Genomic DNA, 15,567 nt, shown 5'->3' on the forward strand with positions numbered 1-15,567 from the left:
TTGAATGATTCATAATTTTTAATATGTTTTCAGACTAATTTTATCTGGAACACAAACTGACGAACCAAAACCGCACTTCTTTAAGTTGGTATCATTATCTCTTAATTCGAAATTATCCTCTATGTTGAACGACTTTTTTTCATGTAAGCATTGTTTTATAGTAACAAAGCAGTAATCTCTTGGTATGTTTTCATGCAATTAAACGGCCGGTTAAAACGATCACATTGCAGTTCAGGAGTAAAGGTGATGGGGAAGATATCCAGTATTCGATAACTTGGATCTTTTCGCTTCCTTTAAATTGGTTTGTTGTTCTCACCATTTTCTGCACATCACGCACATTGTGTTTGTTACAGATCATGAGTGGCAACTGGAAGACCTAAGTGACAGCCACACGTCGGTAGATAGCAGCTGCGTCCAGTTCATGGTGGACCTGCTGGAGCGTCCTGTATGTCCTCTGGAAGAGACTTCAGAGCAAACTCTTCGGAAACGGGAGGCGTGCCACATACAGCTAGGCAGAGATCTTATGTATGGGTTGTCTTACATCCCGGTAACCAGTTACTTGGCGTATACGCAGAGGGTAAACATCAACATCTGTTTGCTCTCCTGGATGGTCATCAGTTCGAAGAGTGTGTGTGAGAACGTTCCCTACAGGATGATAAAATCTGTGAGAGAAGCTCTCTGCATCTTTCCACATTCTGAAGGCAAGTCGTGTGCAGCAAACAAATCCCTAGACATCGTCTGTTCTGTCTCCAGAGCTGTTTTCTCCTTCAAGTGTAAGAAATTCTTTAGTCAAACTGTTCACTCCACCTGCACGCTTCAGTACTCGTACGAATGGAACAGGATGGAACCGACGTTGGATGTTTCCTCAGGATTTCTATATCAATACCATTCCGAGAGAAAAGTTACGCCGATGGAAGTCTTAAGCATCCCTACAATGAAGTACAGAAATTTTAAGATTGACCATCTCCAGTCTTTGGAAGTTTCACTGATCTCCATAAATATTTTTTTCAGATGTGTGACTGCCGGTGTGTACTTATACTTGCCAAAGTTGCGCAATCTGCCCGGCAAATTACTACTCTGTTTCCAGTTCACGGGAATAATGCAGATCTTGTGTTCGGAAGTCGCGTACCGCATGTTTGGCGTTCCAGACCTGGCGACCACTGTCCAGCTGGACAGCTCGCTCACACTGCTCAGCTGCATCTGGCTGAACACGTTCTGCTACCTGGTGTTCACCGGCGTTCGCCACCTCAGGCTGCCGGACGATCTCGACGCTTGTGAAGCCAGTCGCCTCTTCCGCATCTACGTGACGTACGCGCTGTCCCTCTGGACTGTGGTCTCATCCACCTTCGTCTCTCTCGAACGCGTGAGCGAGCAGTACTTGTTCCACAGCCGGGCGCTACTGCTGACTGCCATCTCATTGTCGGTGGCTTGCAACTTGCTGCTATTCCTCATCGTAGCTTACACGTGCTTTCGTACGCGGCAGTCCATGACGAAGTTGAGTGTTACCACCAGCAAATTCGGCACGAGGAAGCAGATGCTTCTGCTGTCGGTGAAGACTTTCCTCCTGAGCGGACTGGGAATTGTGGCCCGCGTGGGTTTCCACCAGGCAGAAGGGGTGGCCCGTTACGTCTATTGTGTGCACCTGGCCACCATGCTGCAGGGTCCCGCCATCTTCGTGCTCTTCGTCTGCAACGGATCCGCGCTGCCCCAGCTCAGGCACCGCCTTCAGCGATGGTGGAGCCCTGACGTCATCATACCAGGGGAGGATCTGTGCTCTTCGGCGCGCAGAAATGTGGGAAAGCTCAGATTGAAGGTGGAACAGAACGTTTTGGAAACAGCAGCGTGACTCACAACGGTTTTATTTTTCACGATAAAGGATGACAGCCAAAACAGTTGCAGGATAAAAATTTATTAAAATTCTTAACCAAGGTTTCGGTATATATAAATATACCTTCATGAGAAGTAAAAAATCCTGAACAGGAAGACACTTTCATGAGCAAAACCTTAGCATCGGAAATGAGAAACACTAAAGCTTAAGTAACAGTGAAATTACCAAAGTAATACAGGCACTAAATCTTTTAGTTACTTACTAAAATTACATCATGCAATGGAGATTAGTAAAACAATTGCGCCAAAGACGTCGTCAATAATTAAGACATCTTCTCCATTTGTACAACATGACTATAGGCACAGGGTCAATGCGAACAGTTTAGCACCAGTACTTCGCCTGTGAACTATCAAGACAAGAGTGTTTTTGTGTGTTCAGTGTAGTTGAACCCTAAAGGGAGCTCATTTACTGTGTACAGGCCGGTCACACTTGGTCCACCATAATGCGTACTGTTCTGCTGTGATTTTTATTGTTTACTACATTACCTGTAAGTCAAACAAAGGGGTTCTATGCAATGAGGACAGAAGTCAAAAACGCACATTTAATTTAAATGAAGCACAATACAATAAAATGATGTATCACCACGAAAGACTTCTGTATAACTATGCAATTTTAATAATAAAATAATCCGAAACATTAATTTTCAGAGTTTATGTGAAGATACTCTTCGTTTGAATAGGAGGCATTGCTGAACAGAGTTTTACACTATGAAACATCCCCTTAGAAAAATTTATGAATTACTGTGCTGGTAAACCTATTACGTTATTTGATTTTCAAACAGCTCAGCAAAACTGAACGTACTCAGACATTTCTTTCCTTACTTATTCTGATCATCACTAAACTGACTCACAATATTTTTAGCGCAACGCAATCTGACTTTCAATAATCCCTACAAAAGAACGTGACTAACGATAACCTATACCTCACAAAAATTTTCGTTACTCGAACTACTGCAATACAGCGAGCGTCAATACTGCCAGCTAAATAAAAGATTCTAAGTACTGAAGGCGCTAACTACTGATAGGCATAGTTAGCAAATGAAAGATTTTGATGGAGAACAAGCAATGTATTTACCTTAATAGTGTTCAAAAGTCGTAATATATATATCAGTTCACGACATCCAGTCTTACAAATTTCGTTTTTCTGACGGACACACGTCCAGACTGTCCGCTCTCAAAACTCTGAAATCTCTCTTCCCACATCCACCACTGCTGGCGGCTCACCTCCAACTGCGCAACGCTACGCGCTGTTCACATCCAACTGCCCAACACTACAATAGCAAATATTCCAACAATGCAAATCAGCCATAGACTTCAAACAGCGCAGTCAGTGATTTTCATACAGAGCGCAACGTGGCCTACTTACAACACCTCATCTCATCATTTACAAAAAATTTAAAATGCTCCAGGAGGTTGTTAAATTGATGTATTCACATTCTTTTCTTTGTCAATGTTAACGGATCGATAACCTTGGAAACGCTGATTTGGGTTCCAGTGCTACATTCATGGTTTTCATTATTTCTCTGATAAGAGAGAAATGTTGCTGATGATGAAGGATATACACGATGATTCAGCCGGCCGGACCTCTGGGTTTTATTCAACCCACGACGCCTATAAATACCACACGCAAGATTTTTATGATCTCTCGCTCGCTATGCGCCAACTGTTAACCCTACAGAATCTGAACAGCACGCATTAGTAGAGAATTTAACATACCCTAACGGCCATTAAAATTGCTACACCACGAAGATGACGAGCTACAGACGCGAAATTTAACCGACAGGAAGAGCATGCTATGATATGCAAATGATTAGCTTTTCAGAGGGTTCACACAAGGTTCGCGCCGGTGGCGACACCTACAGCGTGCTGACATGAGAATAGTTTCCAACCGATTTCTCATACACAAACAGCAGTTGACCGGCGTTGTCTGGTGAAACGGTGCTGTGATGCCTCGTGTAAGGAGGAGAAATGCGTACCATCACGTTTCCGACTTTGATAATGGTCGGATTGTAGCCTATCGCGATTGCGGTTTATCGAAACGCGACATTTCTGCTCCCGTTGGTCGAGATCCAATGACTGTTAGCAGAATATGTAATCGGTGGGTTCAGGAGGGTAACACAAAACGCCGTGCTGGATCCCAACGGCCTCGTATCACTAGCAGTTGAGATGATAGGCATCTTATCCGTATGGCTGTAACGGATCGTGCAGCCACGTCTCGATCCCCGAGTCAACAGATCGGGACGTTTGCAAGACAACAACCATCTGCACGAACAGTTCGACGACGTTTGCAGCAGCATGGACTATCAGCTAGGAGACCGTGGCTGCGGTTACCCTTGACGCTGCATCACAGACTGGAGCGCCTGCGATGGTGTACTCAACGACGAACCTGGGTGCACGAATGGCAAAACGTCACTTTTTCGGATGAATCCAGGTTCTGTTTACAGCATCATGAAGGTAGCATCCGTGTTTGACGACATCGTGGTGAACGCACATTGGAAGCGTGTATTCGACATCGCCATACTGGCGTATCACCCGGCGTGATGGTATGGCGTGCCATTGGTTACACGTCTCGGTCACGTCTTGTTCGCATTGGCGGCACTTTGAACAGTGGACGTTACGTTGCAGATGTGATACGACCTGTGGCTCTACCCTTCATTCGATCCCTGCGAAACCCTACATTTCAGCTGGATAATGCACGACTGCATGTTGCAGGTCCTGCACGGGCCTTTCTGGATACAGAAAATGTTCGACTGCTGGCTCCTCACAACACGCCAGTCTCTACTCTTGATGAACTGTGGTATCGTGTTGAAGCTGCATGGGCAGCTGTACCTGTACACTCCATCCATGCCCTGTTTGACTCAATGCCCACTCGTATCAAGGCCTGTATTACGGCCAGAGGTGGTGTTCTGGGTACTGATTTCTCAGGATCTATGCACCCAAATTGCGTGAAAATGTAATTACATGTCAGTTGTAGTATATTTGTCCAATGAATACCCGTTTATCATCTGCATTTCATCTTGATGTAGCGGTTTTAACGGCCAGTAGTGTATTTAAATTACGTACTGGGAAAAAACAACCTTCAAACGCGTTGTTCTTAAATAACCCGAAAATCGCGGCCTCCAGCGAATACGTATTCTCTCACAAAGTTTAACTACATTAAATTTCTAGAACAACATTTACACTCTACAGCGGAGTGTGCGCTGATATGAAACTTCCTGGCAGATTAAATCTGTGTGTCGTACAGAGACTCGAACTCGGGACCGCGAAAGGCAAAGGTCCCGAGTTAGAATCTCGGTCCGGCACACAGTTTTAATCTGCCAGGTAGTTTTACATTAAATTTGCTGCACAAAGGTCGTATTCATTTTTTCTGTAGGACTAATAGTCTGCTTGTAGTGAGAGAGAATATGAACATCTGGTGCTAGATTTCGGATATATCTGATGATGTGGTAGTGTGGAGCGACTTCATTCAATAAAAACCTTTTACGAATGTGGCGGTTTTGTTTACCATGAAGATGTTGCAGTAAAAATTTATGAAATTTCATTACGACTGCTTGGAGAACTGCGGCACCCAAGCTCTGTCCTCGGAGTTGCGCCAGCTGAAGCTGCTGTTTACGTACATAAAGCCAGAACACTGAATGCAGTAAGCCATTTAAATAATACCTGTGACAGATATTGCCACAAAGTTCCTAAATAATGTTATTGATCTTTTTAACTTATGCAAGCTACACATACAGAATTCAACAAAATCATCTTGACGTTTTAGAAGGATTTGTCGTTGTGCGTGTATTATTCCTATGTTTGGTCAGTTTCCAAATGTTAAGGCTTCACAGCAATATACAGTGTCTGACACAAGAGAAACACCCATCAGGTACGATCGGATATCAGTGCAACATCGTGCACACACGGACCGCGTTACTACTGTTCGTGTTCAGTGATGTTTCAGGGCCTGGCAGAGTATATAAGAAGCGTGAAAAGCGTCAGATATTGAGTTATAATGGTGAAGGAAGCGGAGGAACCACGTACTCATATCAGACAGCCTTATCAACTACTAGCATATTTTGAATGGTTAACAAGTGATGTACAGTTCTATCTATTGCTTGCGCCTTTGTCCCGCATTTTGCGCGGGGTTGGCGTGGTTAAATCTGATTTGGCATGTTAATGTGAAGGGGTGGCCGGATGCCCTTCGTGCCGCCACCCTGTACCCCCCGAGACGGAATCAGAGTACCCCATTTTCCGCGTCTAGTGGAAAAGTGCGGATGTGTTTCAAATGTCTGTGAGTCGTGTAACTGAGCGGGACGTGGGGACCAGCCCGTTATTTACCTAGGGGGATGTGGAAAACCGCCTAAAAACCACATCCAGGCTGGCCAGCACACTGGCCCTCGTCGCTAATCCGGCGGGCGGATTCGATCCGGAGCCGGCGCGCCTACCCAAGTCCAGGAAGCAGCGCATCAGCGCTCTCGGCTAACCTGGCGGGTCTAACAAGTGACGTACAGTATCTGATCAAAAATATCCGAATACCCTGAAAGATGGCAAGCCATTCTCTGACTTTAACAACACTGTCAGCCAGATCAATGTTCGTATTTTAGGTCATGGTCTCGATGTTCCCCATTTGCCACGTGCGGTTAATGACTTTTTTCATGAGGAAATAGTGAGCAGAACTTTCTTATAACTGCTTGTGTAACCTGTAGAAAACTTGTACCCCAGGTGCCGTAGTGGAGGCGACGGAGCGGGCTTGGGTGGCCGAGCGGTTCTAGGCGCTACAGTCCGGAACCGCTCGACCGCTACGGTCGCAGGTTCGAATCCTGCCTCGGGCTTGGATGTGTGTGATGTCCTTAGGGGTAGGTAGGTTTAACTAGTTATAAGTTCTAGGGGACTGATGACCTCAGAAGTTGAGTCCCATAGTGCTCACAGCCATTTGAACCATTTTTTGGGGGCGACGGAGAACATCGACAGAGATGGACTGGGGGCCGTAAATTCAGAGTGCAGCGACCTGGCTGCGTGAATCATTATGGGAAGCAGTGCCCAGTGGAAAGAATTTAGTGCTTTTAAAATTGAAATAACGGAGTAATGGAATGCCAATGGATTTCATTTCTGTTCACACAAGCCAAAAATCAAGAAAAAGAGTACGACAGACGGTCTATCGCTATTTGTCACAATGTTACCGGATGGTAATCATTTCTAGAGCACCGCAAAAGACATGGTAGCAATCTGAAATGGCTCTGAGCACTATGGGAATTAACTTCTGAGGTCATCAGTCCCCTAGGACTTATAACTAGTTAAACTTAAGGACATCACACACATCCATGCCCGAGGCAGGATTCGATCCTGCGACCGTAGCGGTCGCGCGGTTCCAGACTGCAGCGCCTAGAACCGCTCGGCCACTCTGGCCGGCAGCAATCAGAACACGATATTATATTAACACAAGCTCGCGCAAGAACGTCACCTGAGGCAGCTCTAACAAATTATACCGTCTTAACGCAGATCGTATATTACACCCGGATTCACATATTGCCTCCTCCTATGACGCTCGCACACTGGTAGTGAGCCATCTTAACAATCTGTCGCCTGCGCTGCCAGGGCGAACATGTGATTGGTCCAGCCATTCCCTCAATAATCAGTGACCACTCCGTCTACAGACCACAAATGGCCCATCGGGACCATCCGACCGCCGTGTCATCCTCAGTGGAGGATGCGGATAGGAGAGGCGCGGGTTCAGCACACCGCTCTCCCGGTCGTTATGATCGTATTCTTGTCCGAAGCCGCTACTGTTCGGCCGAGTAGCTCCTTAATTGGCATCACGAGGCTGAGTGCACCCCGAAAAATAGCAACAGCGCATGGCGGCCTGAATGGTCACCCATCCAAGTGCCGACCACGCCCTACAACGCTTAATTTCGGTGATCTCACGGAAACCGGTGTAGCCACTACGGCAAGGCCGTTGCCCAATAATCAGTGACAGTAACTAAAATTTGTAATTAGCATTTTTGATGAACTGAGTAATTTTGAAATGAACCTTCGTGATACGAAGCCATTTTCAGTAACATGTATTACCAAGGGGGAGGGGGGGGGGATGTACATCGTGCCCACTATAAAAAAATTACAAAGTAAATAAAATTCATTAATTGTTCTTGAATTACATTACTAACATAATTTTAAAAGCTCTATTAATGCATAATCAGGATCCAGAAACCAAATTTTTCTTTTGGAACTGATTTCAAAAATGCATCTTATATCTTTCAGTTACTTCGTCACTTAAGTTTACTAAGTCTAATTATCTTGAGAAAAATTAGTAGTAAAAGTCGTTATACTACGACTGAAGTACACTTGACTACAATTAAAAAATGTTACAAAAACTTCAGGTAATACACAAATAGCTTAGGTACATAACAATGTAATAAATGAAAAGCACCAGTTTGCTTTTTTCTACAATATTACTTTTTTTGTTAACCGGTTTTCGGCTTACAAGACCATCTTCAGACATTTACTGAGTATTATCACCAAAGAACTTAAATGTTAGCAGACAACATTGGAAGAGAAGTAACACATCTAGACTGAAGTAGAAACATATAGTATGTAACATCTTTGCAATGAAAATGTAAAAACTGAACAGTACATAAATAACAATGGAGTAGACAGGAAAACCTTTAGTACAAAATAGGAGTAGCATGCCTACATAACAGTTTCTATTAATAAACAAAACTAGTAAAACAAAATAAAATTAGTACTAGACAAGGCTGCATCAGGAGGTATGAAACATGGAGAGTGATACTCAACGAATTAAAAGAAGAGACAGTTATCAATGTAAACACAGAATACATAAGGAACTTCAGCAATATCAATAAGATGAACAGAAATTAATAAATGCACGAAAATGGAGGTGTTTGAGGGAACCTACAGTTTGAGAGTGTGGTAGTACTGCATTTTAACATTAACATTATAATAAAAGCAGTGGCTGTGTACCAGTTTTCATTACATAAATTGGCAAAGTAAAATATGAACAGTATTTCATGAGACAAATACAAGGGGTGTTAAACATGGGCAGTAATACAAGTACCAGTTAAAAGAAAGCCTTAACTGTTTAAACTACAGTCTACGTGGAATACAAAGAAAACTTCAACAAACAAAACAACTTAATGAATACAGGAAAATGGGAATATGTAGGAAGAGAGAATGTGGGAAGTAATGAACAACAAAGGTGATTATTCGAAGTTTAGGGGAGGGGAAGTGTTGAGCTGTATCTGGTCATTTAGGATGAGATCTGGACTGTGTGCAAGATGTTTGTTAATTTCCAGGGCTTCGAGCAGGTTGAGTTTATGGCCTTTGTTTGATAAGTGAAGTACATGGGACACTGGCTGGTAGTTGTGACCCTCACTCAGTACATGCTCAGCAAATGCAAAGTCTGAATTCTGCAACCTCCAGCTGCGTTCATGTTCAGCCAACCTAGTTGATATGTCTCTGCCCGACTGACCAATGTAAAATTTGTCAAAATCAGAACAGATGATTTTGTATACCCCACTGTTGGCTAGTAACTGGATCTTTGCTGAGCCACCTTTAGTTTCATTATAATATAAATTTATAACTATTTCTGCTTACGGTCAGTAGATCAACCAATTGCAGCGTCATAATGTTGAGACGATAGTTTTCTTTTGCGTTTTTCACGGGGGATACAAGAGACAATTGTGATTGGAATATTTCCAGCGCCAGTATCACTGAAAGCAAATTTACTAGAGTATAATTCTCGTCTTGAGATATCTTTCAGTTCTTGAGGTATATGTTTTCTATTAGCTTGTAATGTTCTCACGAGAGTTAGCTTTGATTCCTCCATAGATCTTCGGCCAAATCAATCTGTGGTGACATTTTGTCCTGAATTATTTATAGGAATCACCAGGCGTTTGACCACCGCTGCAACGGAATTTGATTTTTGTGTACCACCGTTTCTTTTCCCAGCATAAGGCCCCATGCAGATAATGTATCTGATTTCAGCGTCTGTGAGCATGCGTGTAAGTATACCGTATTTACCATATTTTTCCTTCATGAGGACATTGAAGGAACGCCTGCTACGGAACAATGGCAACATTTCATCAGTAAAAGTGCGCACCCCAACAGAATAATATTTTGGCAGTTATTCTTCGTTTGATCAAAAACTTCTCGTATTGCAGCACTTATCACGTTTCCTGAGATAGCTTCGCGACTCTCTGTCATCAAGTCTGATTGTTTTAGTAAGCTGCTGGAATCTGGTTCGGCTCATGGTAGAAGTATAAACAAAACTTCCTGACGTGTGGGATCATAAATATGTAACATATGAGTTACTGTCGTTTTAATAAACTTCAACATCGCAGCGCGTCAGCAATCGTTGGTTACACTATTACAAAACTAAAAACCCGCCTCGATTGCGAAAAAAAACACCTAGTGTTAAGTGTTGACCAAGCTTTCGCCGTAGATAACTACACCTCCTTCAGAACAACAATAAAACCCACAAGCGCGTAAGACAAAAGTCTTCAGGTACAGCTGCCCATGCAGCTTCAATACGATACCACAGATCATCAAGAGTAGTGACTGGCGTATTGTGACGAGCCAGTTGCTCGACCACCATTGACCAGACGTTTTCAATTGGTAAGAGATCTGGAGAATGTGCTGGCCAGAGCAGCAGTCGAACATTTTCTGTATCCAGAAAGGCCCGTACAGGACCTGCAACATGCGGTCGTGCATTATCCTGCTGAAATGTAGGGTTTCGCAGGGATCGAATGAAGGGTGAGAGCCACGGGTCGTAACACATCTGACATGTAACGTCCACTGATCAATGTGCCGTCAAGCCAACAAGAGGTGACCGTGACGTGTAACCAATGGCACCCCACCGCGTGATACACCAGTATGGCGATAACAAATACACGCTTCCAATGTGCGTTCACTGCGATGTCGCCAAACGGGGATCCGACCATCATGATGCTGTAAACAGAACCTGGATTCATTCGATAAAATGATGTTTTGCCATTCGTGCACCTAGGTTCGTCGTCGAGTACACTATCGCAGGCGCTCCTGTCAGTGATGCAGCGTCAAGGGTAAACGCAGCCAGGGTCTCTGAGCTGAAAGTCCATACTGCTGCAAACGTCGTCGAACTGTTCGTGCAGATGGTTGTCGTCGTGCAAACGTCTCCATCTGTTGACTCAGGGATCGAGACGTGGCTGAACGATCCGTTACAACCATGCGGATAACAAGCCTGTCATCTCGACTGCTACTCATACGTGACCGTCGGGATCCAGCAAAGCGTTCCGTATTACCCTCTTGAACCCACCGATTCCATATTCTGCTAACTGTCATTGGATCTTGACCAACCCGAGCAGCAATGTCGCGATACGATAAACCGCAATCGCGGTAGGCTATAATCCGACCTTTACCAAAGTCGGAAACGTGATTTTACGCATTTCTCCTCCTTACACGAGGCATCACAACAACGTTTCACCAGGCAACGACGGTCAACTGCTGTTTGTGTACGAGAAATCGGTTGGAAAGCTTCCTCATGTCGACAAGTTGTAGGTGTCGCCACCGGCGCCAACCTCGAGTGAATGTTCTGAAAAGCTAATCATTTGCATATGACAGCATCTTCTTCCTGTCGGTTAAATTTCGTGTCTACAGGACGTCATTTTCGTGGGGTAGCTGTTTTAATGGCCAGTAGTTTAATTCAATTTCTAGGGGACTGATGACCTAAGACGTTAAGTCCCATAGTGCTCAGAGCCTTTTGAACGAGTGGCCGACCACAGAACAACCAGTACGAAAGGAGGCGGGGAGTGTTGCGTTGTTACCAGAGAACCAGTGACAGTAGAACAGGCATGTCAGATCAAGTCAGCGGGTTCGAACGCGATCTAGACATTGGATGTCACCCGAGTAAAAAATACATCATGATCTGTCATCCGTTATATATCTGACGATGTCACTGTTGCTGACGTGACTGTGAAGTTGGTACGAGGAGGAAGAGCCACACCTAAGCCAAGACCAGCACACCTCAGGTACTGACGGACTGGGAACATCGAGTATTGCGGAGGACGGTTGTAAAACATCGCGTGGAATCAGAGGAAGGAATCGCTCCCAAGTTCGAAAATGCCTTCAGCAGTCCCGATAGCATAATGGTGGCGCGCTGGGAGTTAAAAACAATTGCATTCAATGGTCTAGTAGATCCAATAAGCCACACACGTCCGTAGACAACACTAAGCGACGACTGGTATGGCGTAAAGAGCGAAGTTACTTACTGGATAGCGGATAACTGGAACGGTTGATCTGGAGCGATGAATCACGTTATACAATGTGGCAGTTCGATGCAGGGGTTTCGGTTTGGTATAAGCCTGAAGAGCTTTACCTGCATCAGGGGAAGTGACAACAGTGAAGGAAGAAATAGGTCACGTCACGGTTTACAGGTGTATTCGTGGTCCATGGTGCGTTCGGTCTCCATATTCCATTGAAGAAAACGATAAATCCGAAACTATAAACACGTTTTGCAGCACTACAGGCAGTGCACAGGTTAAGTGTAGTTCGGAGAAAATGATTGTTCATATTACACTACTGGCCATTAAAATTGCTACACCACGAGGATGACGTGCTACAGACGCGAAATTTAACCGACAGGAAGAAGATGCTGTGATATGCAAATGATTAGCTTTTCAGAGCATTCACACAAGGTAGCGCCGGTGGTGACACCTACAACGTGCTGACTTGAGGAAAGTTTCCAACCGATTTCTCATACACAAACAACAGCTGACCGTCGTAGCCCGGTGAAACGTTGTTGTGATGCCTCGTGTAAGGAGGAGAAATGCGTACCATCACGTTTCCGACTTTGATAAAGATCAGATTATAGCCTATAGCGATCGCGGTTTATCGTATCGCTACATTGCTGCTCGCGTTGGTCGAGATCCAATGACTGTTAGCAGAATATGGAATCGGTGGGTTCAGCAGGGTAATACGCAACACCGTGCTGGATCCCAACGGCCTCGTATCACTAGCAGTCGTGATGACAGGCATCTTATCCCCATGGCTGTGAAGGATCGTTCAGCCACGTCTCGATCCCTGAGTCAACAGATGGGGACGTTTGCACGACAACAACCATCTGCACGAACAGTTCGACGCCGTTTGCAGCAGCTCGGACTATCAGCTCGGAGACCATGACTGCGGTCACCCTTGACGCTGCATCACAGACAGGAGCATCTGCGATGGTGTACTCAACGACGAACCTGGGTGCCCGAATGGCAAAACCTCATTTCTTCGGATGAATCCAGGTTCTCTTTACAGCATCATGATGGTCGCATCCGTGTTTGGCGACATCGCAGTGAACGCACATTGGAAGCGTGTATTTGTCATCGCCATACTGGCGTATCACCCGGCGTGATGCTATGGGGTACCATTGGTTACACGTCTCGGTCAGCTCTTGTTCGCATTGATGGCACTTTGTACAGTGGACGTTACATGTCAGATGTGTTACGACCTGTGGCTCTACCCTTCATTTGATCCCTGCGAAACCCTACATTTCAAAAGGATAATGCACGACCGCATGTTGCAGGTCCTGTACGGGCCTTTCTGGATACAGAAGTTGTTCGACTGCTGATCTGGCCAGCAGATTCTCCAGATTTATCACCAATTGAAAACGTCTGGTCAATGGTGGTCGAGCAACTGGCTCGTCACAATACACCAGTCACTACTCTTGATGAACTGTGGTATCGTGTTGAAGCTGCATGGGCAGCTGTACCTGTACACGCCATTCAAGGTCTGTTTGACTCAATGCCCAGGCGTATCAAGGCCGTTATTACGGCCAGAGGTGGTTGTTTTGGGTACTAATTTCTCAGGATCTATGCATCAAAATTGCGTGAAAATGTAATCACATGTCAGTTCTAGTATAATATAGTTGTCCAATGAATATCCGTTTATCATCTGCATTTCTTCTTGGTGTAGGAATTTTAATGGCCAGTAGTGTATTATGACAGTACACCCTTCTCGTAAACCAGCATTTATGTGGCAACAACTTGTAGAAAACCAGATTCCTGAAATGCTGTGGTCGACCAAGAGTTCCGATCTGAACCCAGAAGGACACCTTTGGAATGAGTTGCACAGAAGCAGCAAATAAACTGGTACACCTGCCTAATATGGTGATGGGTGCCCGCGAACACGCAAAGTGATTCAGTACGACGTGGCATGGACTCGACTAATGGACGTAGTGCTGGAGGTTGTTGATACCACCAATGCTGCGGGGTTGTCCATAAATGTGTAAGAGTGCGAGGATACTCTTCTGAATAGCAGGTTGCAAGGCATCCCAGATATGATCAATAATGTTTATGTCTGAGGAATATTGTGGCGGAAGTGTTCAAACCCAGATGAGTGTTCCTGGAGCCAGTCTTTAGAAATTCTGGACGTGTGGGGTGTCGCATTGGCCTTCTGGAATTGCCCAAGTCCGTCTGAATGTACAAGGGACGTTAATGAATGCACGTGATCAGAAAGGATGCTTACGTATGCGTCATATGTCAGAGTCGTATCTAGACTATCAAGGGACTCATATCCGTCCAACTGCACACGCAAACAACATTACAGAGCATATAACAGCTTGAACAGTCCCCTGCTGACATGCAGGTTCCACAGATTCATGAGGTTGTCTCCATAACTGTACACGTCCATCCACTCGATACAATTTGAAATGAGACTCATCTGACCAGTCATCAACAGTCTAATGTCGGTGTTGACAGATCCAAGTGAGCCGTAAATCTTTGTGTCGTGCAGTCATCAACAGTGCACGAGTGGGCCTTCTGCTCCAAAATCCCATATCGATGTTGTTTTTGTTAAAAGGTTCGCACGCTGACAGTTGTTGATCAGCCAGAATTGAAATCTGCAGAATTTTTGGAAGGTTTGCACTTCTGTCACACTGAACGATTCTCTTCAGTCTTCATTGGTTCTGTTCTTGTAGGACCTTTTCCGGCCGTATCGATGTCGAAGATTTAATGTTTTCCTGGATTCCTGATAATCACATTACAATCTTGAAATGGTTGTTCGGGAAAATCTCCAACTCATCGCTATCTTGGAGATGCTGTGTCCCATCGCTCGTGCGCCGACTATAACAAACACCACATTCAAACTCACTTAAATCTTGATAACCTGTCATTGTAGCAGCAGTTACCGAAGTAACAACTGCGCCACACACTTGTCTTATACAGGGTGGAGAAAAATTGTGTTACGAAATTTTAACCCGGGGTAGATGATGCCAGTCGGAACCAAAATTACTAATGTGTTGAAGGTCGACAATGCATCGTTTTTAAACTACGGAATCTTGGCGCCACGGGCTTCTATTGGCCGTGTGATTGCTCTGTAGCCTGATGCTTTGGACAGCACATGCTGTGCCTACCGGAGATCGTGATATATCCAAGGCGAGGGACGTTTGTATGTGCGAACCGACAACAATAGCGCTGTCCGTAAACCGACAAACGGCAAGATAATTGTCACCGCCAAGCGGAGCGCGTAGTGCGGAGTTTCCGTAGTTTAAAAATGGTGCGTTGTCGACCTATACAATATTAATAATTTTGGTTCCTAACATGGACGATAACTAGTTTGGACAAGAAGAGGTGAAGCTTTCGAAATGTGGTGCTACAGAAGAATGCTGAAGATTAGATGGGTAGATCACATAACTAATGAAGAGGTATTGAATAGGATTGGGGA

The 15,567-nt window shown here is 44.8% G+C and overlaps 1 protein-coding gene across 1 annotated transcript in view; it reads left to right on the forward strand.

The window, feature by feature from the left end:
- Nucleotides 1-1,924, forward strand: part of LOC124798786 — a 110,031-nt gene extending 108,107 nt beyond the window's left edge. Inside the window, exon 7 of the mRNA XM_047262315.1 lies at nucleotides 354-1,924. Within this exon, the coding sequence (XP_047118271.1) occupies nucleotides 354-1,846 (1,493 nt within the window). The 3' untranslated portion in view covers nucleotides 1,847-1,924. The remainder of the gene's footprint in view (nucleotides 1-353) is intronic.
- The last annotated feature ends 13,643 nt before the right edge of the window (nucleotides 1,925-15,567 follow it).

This window comes from Schistocerca piceifrons, chromosome 5 (genome assembly GCF_021461385.2).
Source record: "Schistocerca piceifrons isolate TAMUIC-IGC-003096 chromosome 5, iqSchPice1.1, whole genome shotgun sequence".
Lineage (NCBI taxonomy): Eukaryota > Metazoa > Arthropoda > Insecta > Orthoptera > Acrididae > Schistocerca > Schistocerca piceifrons.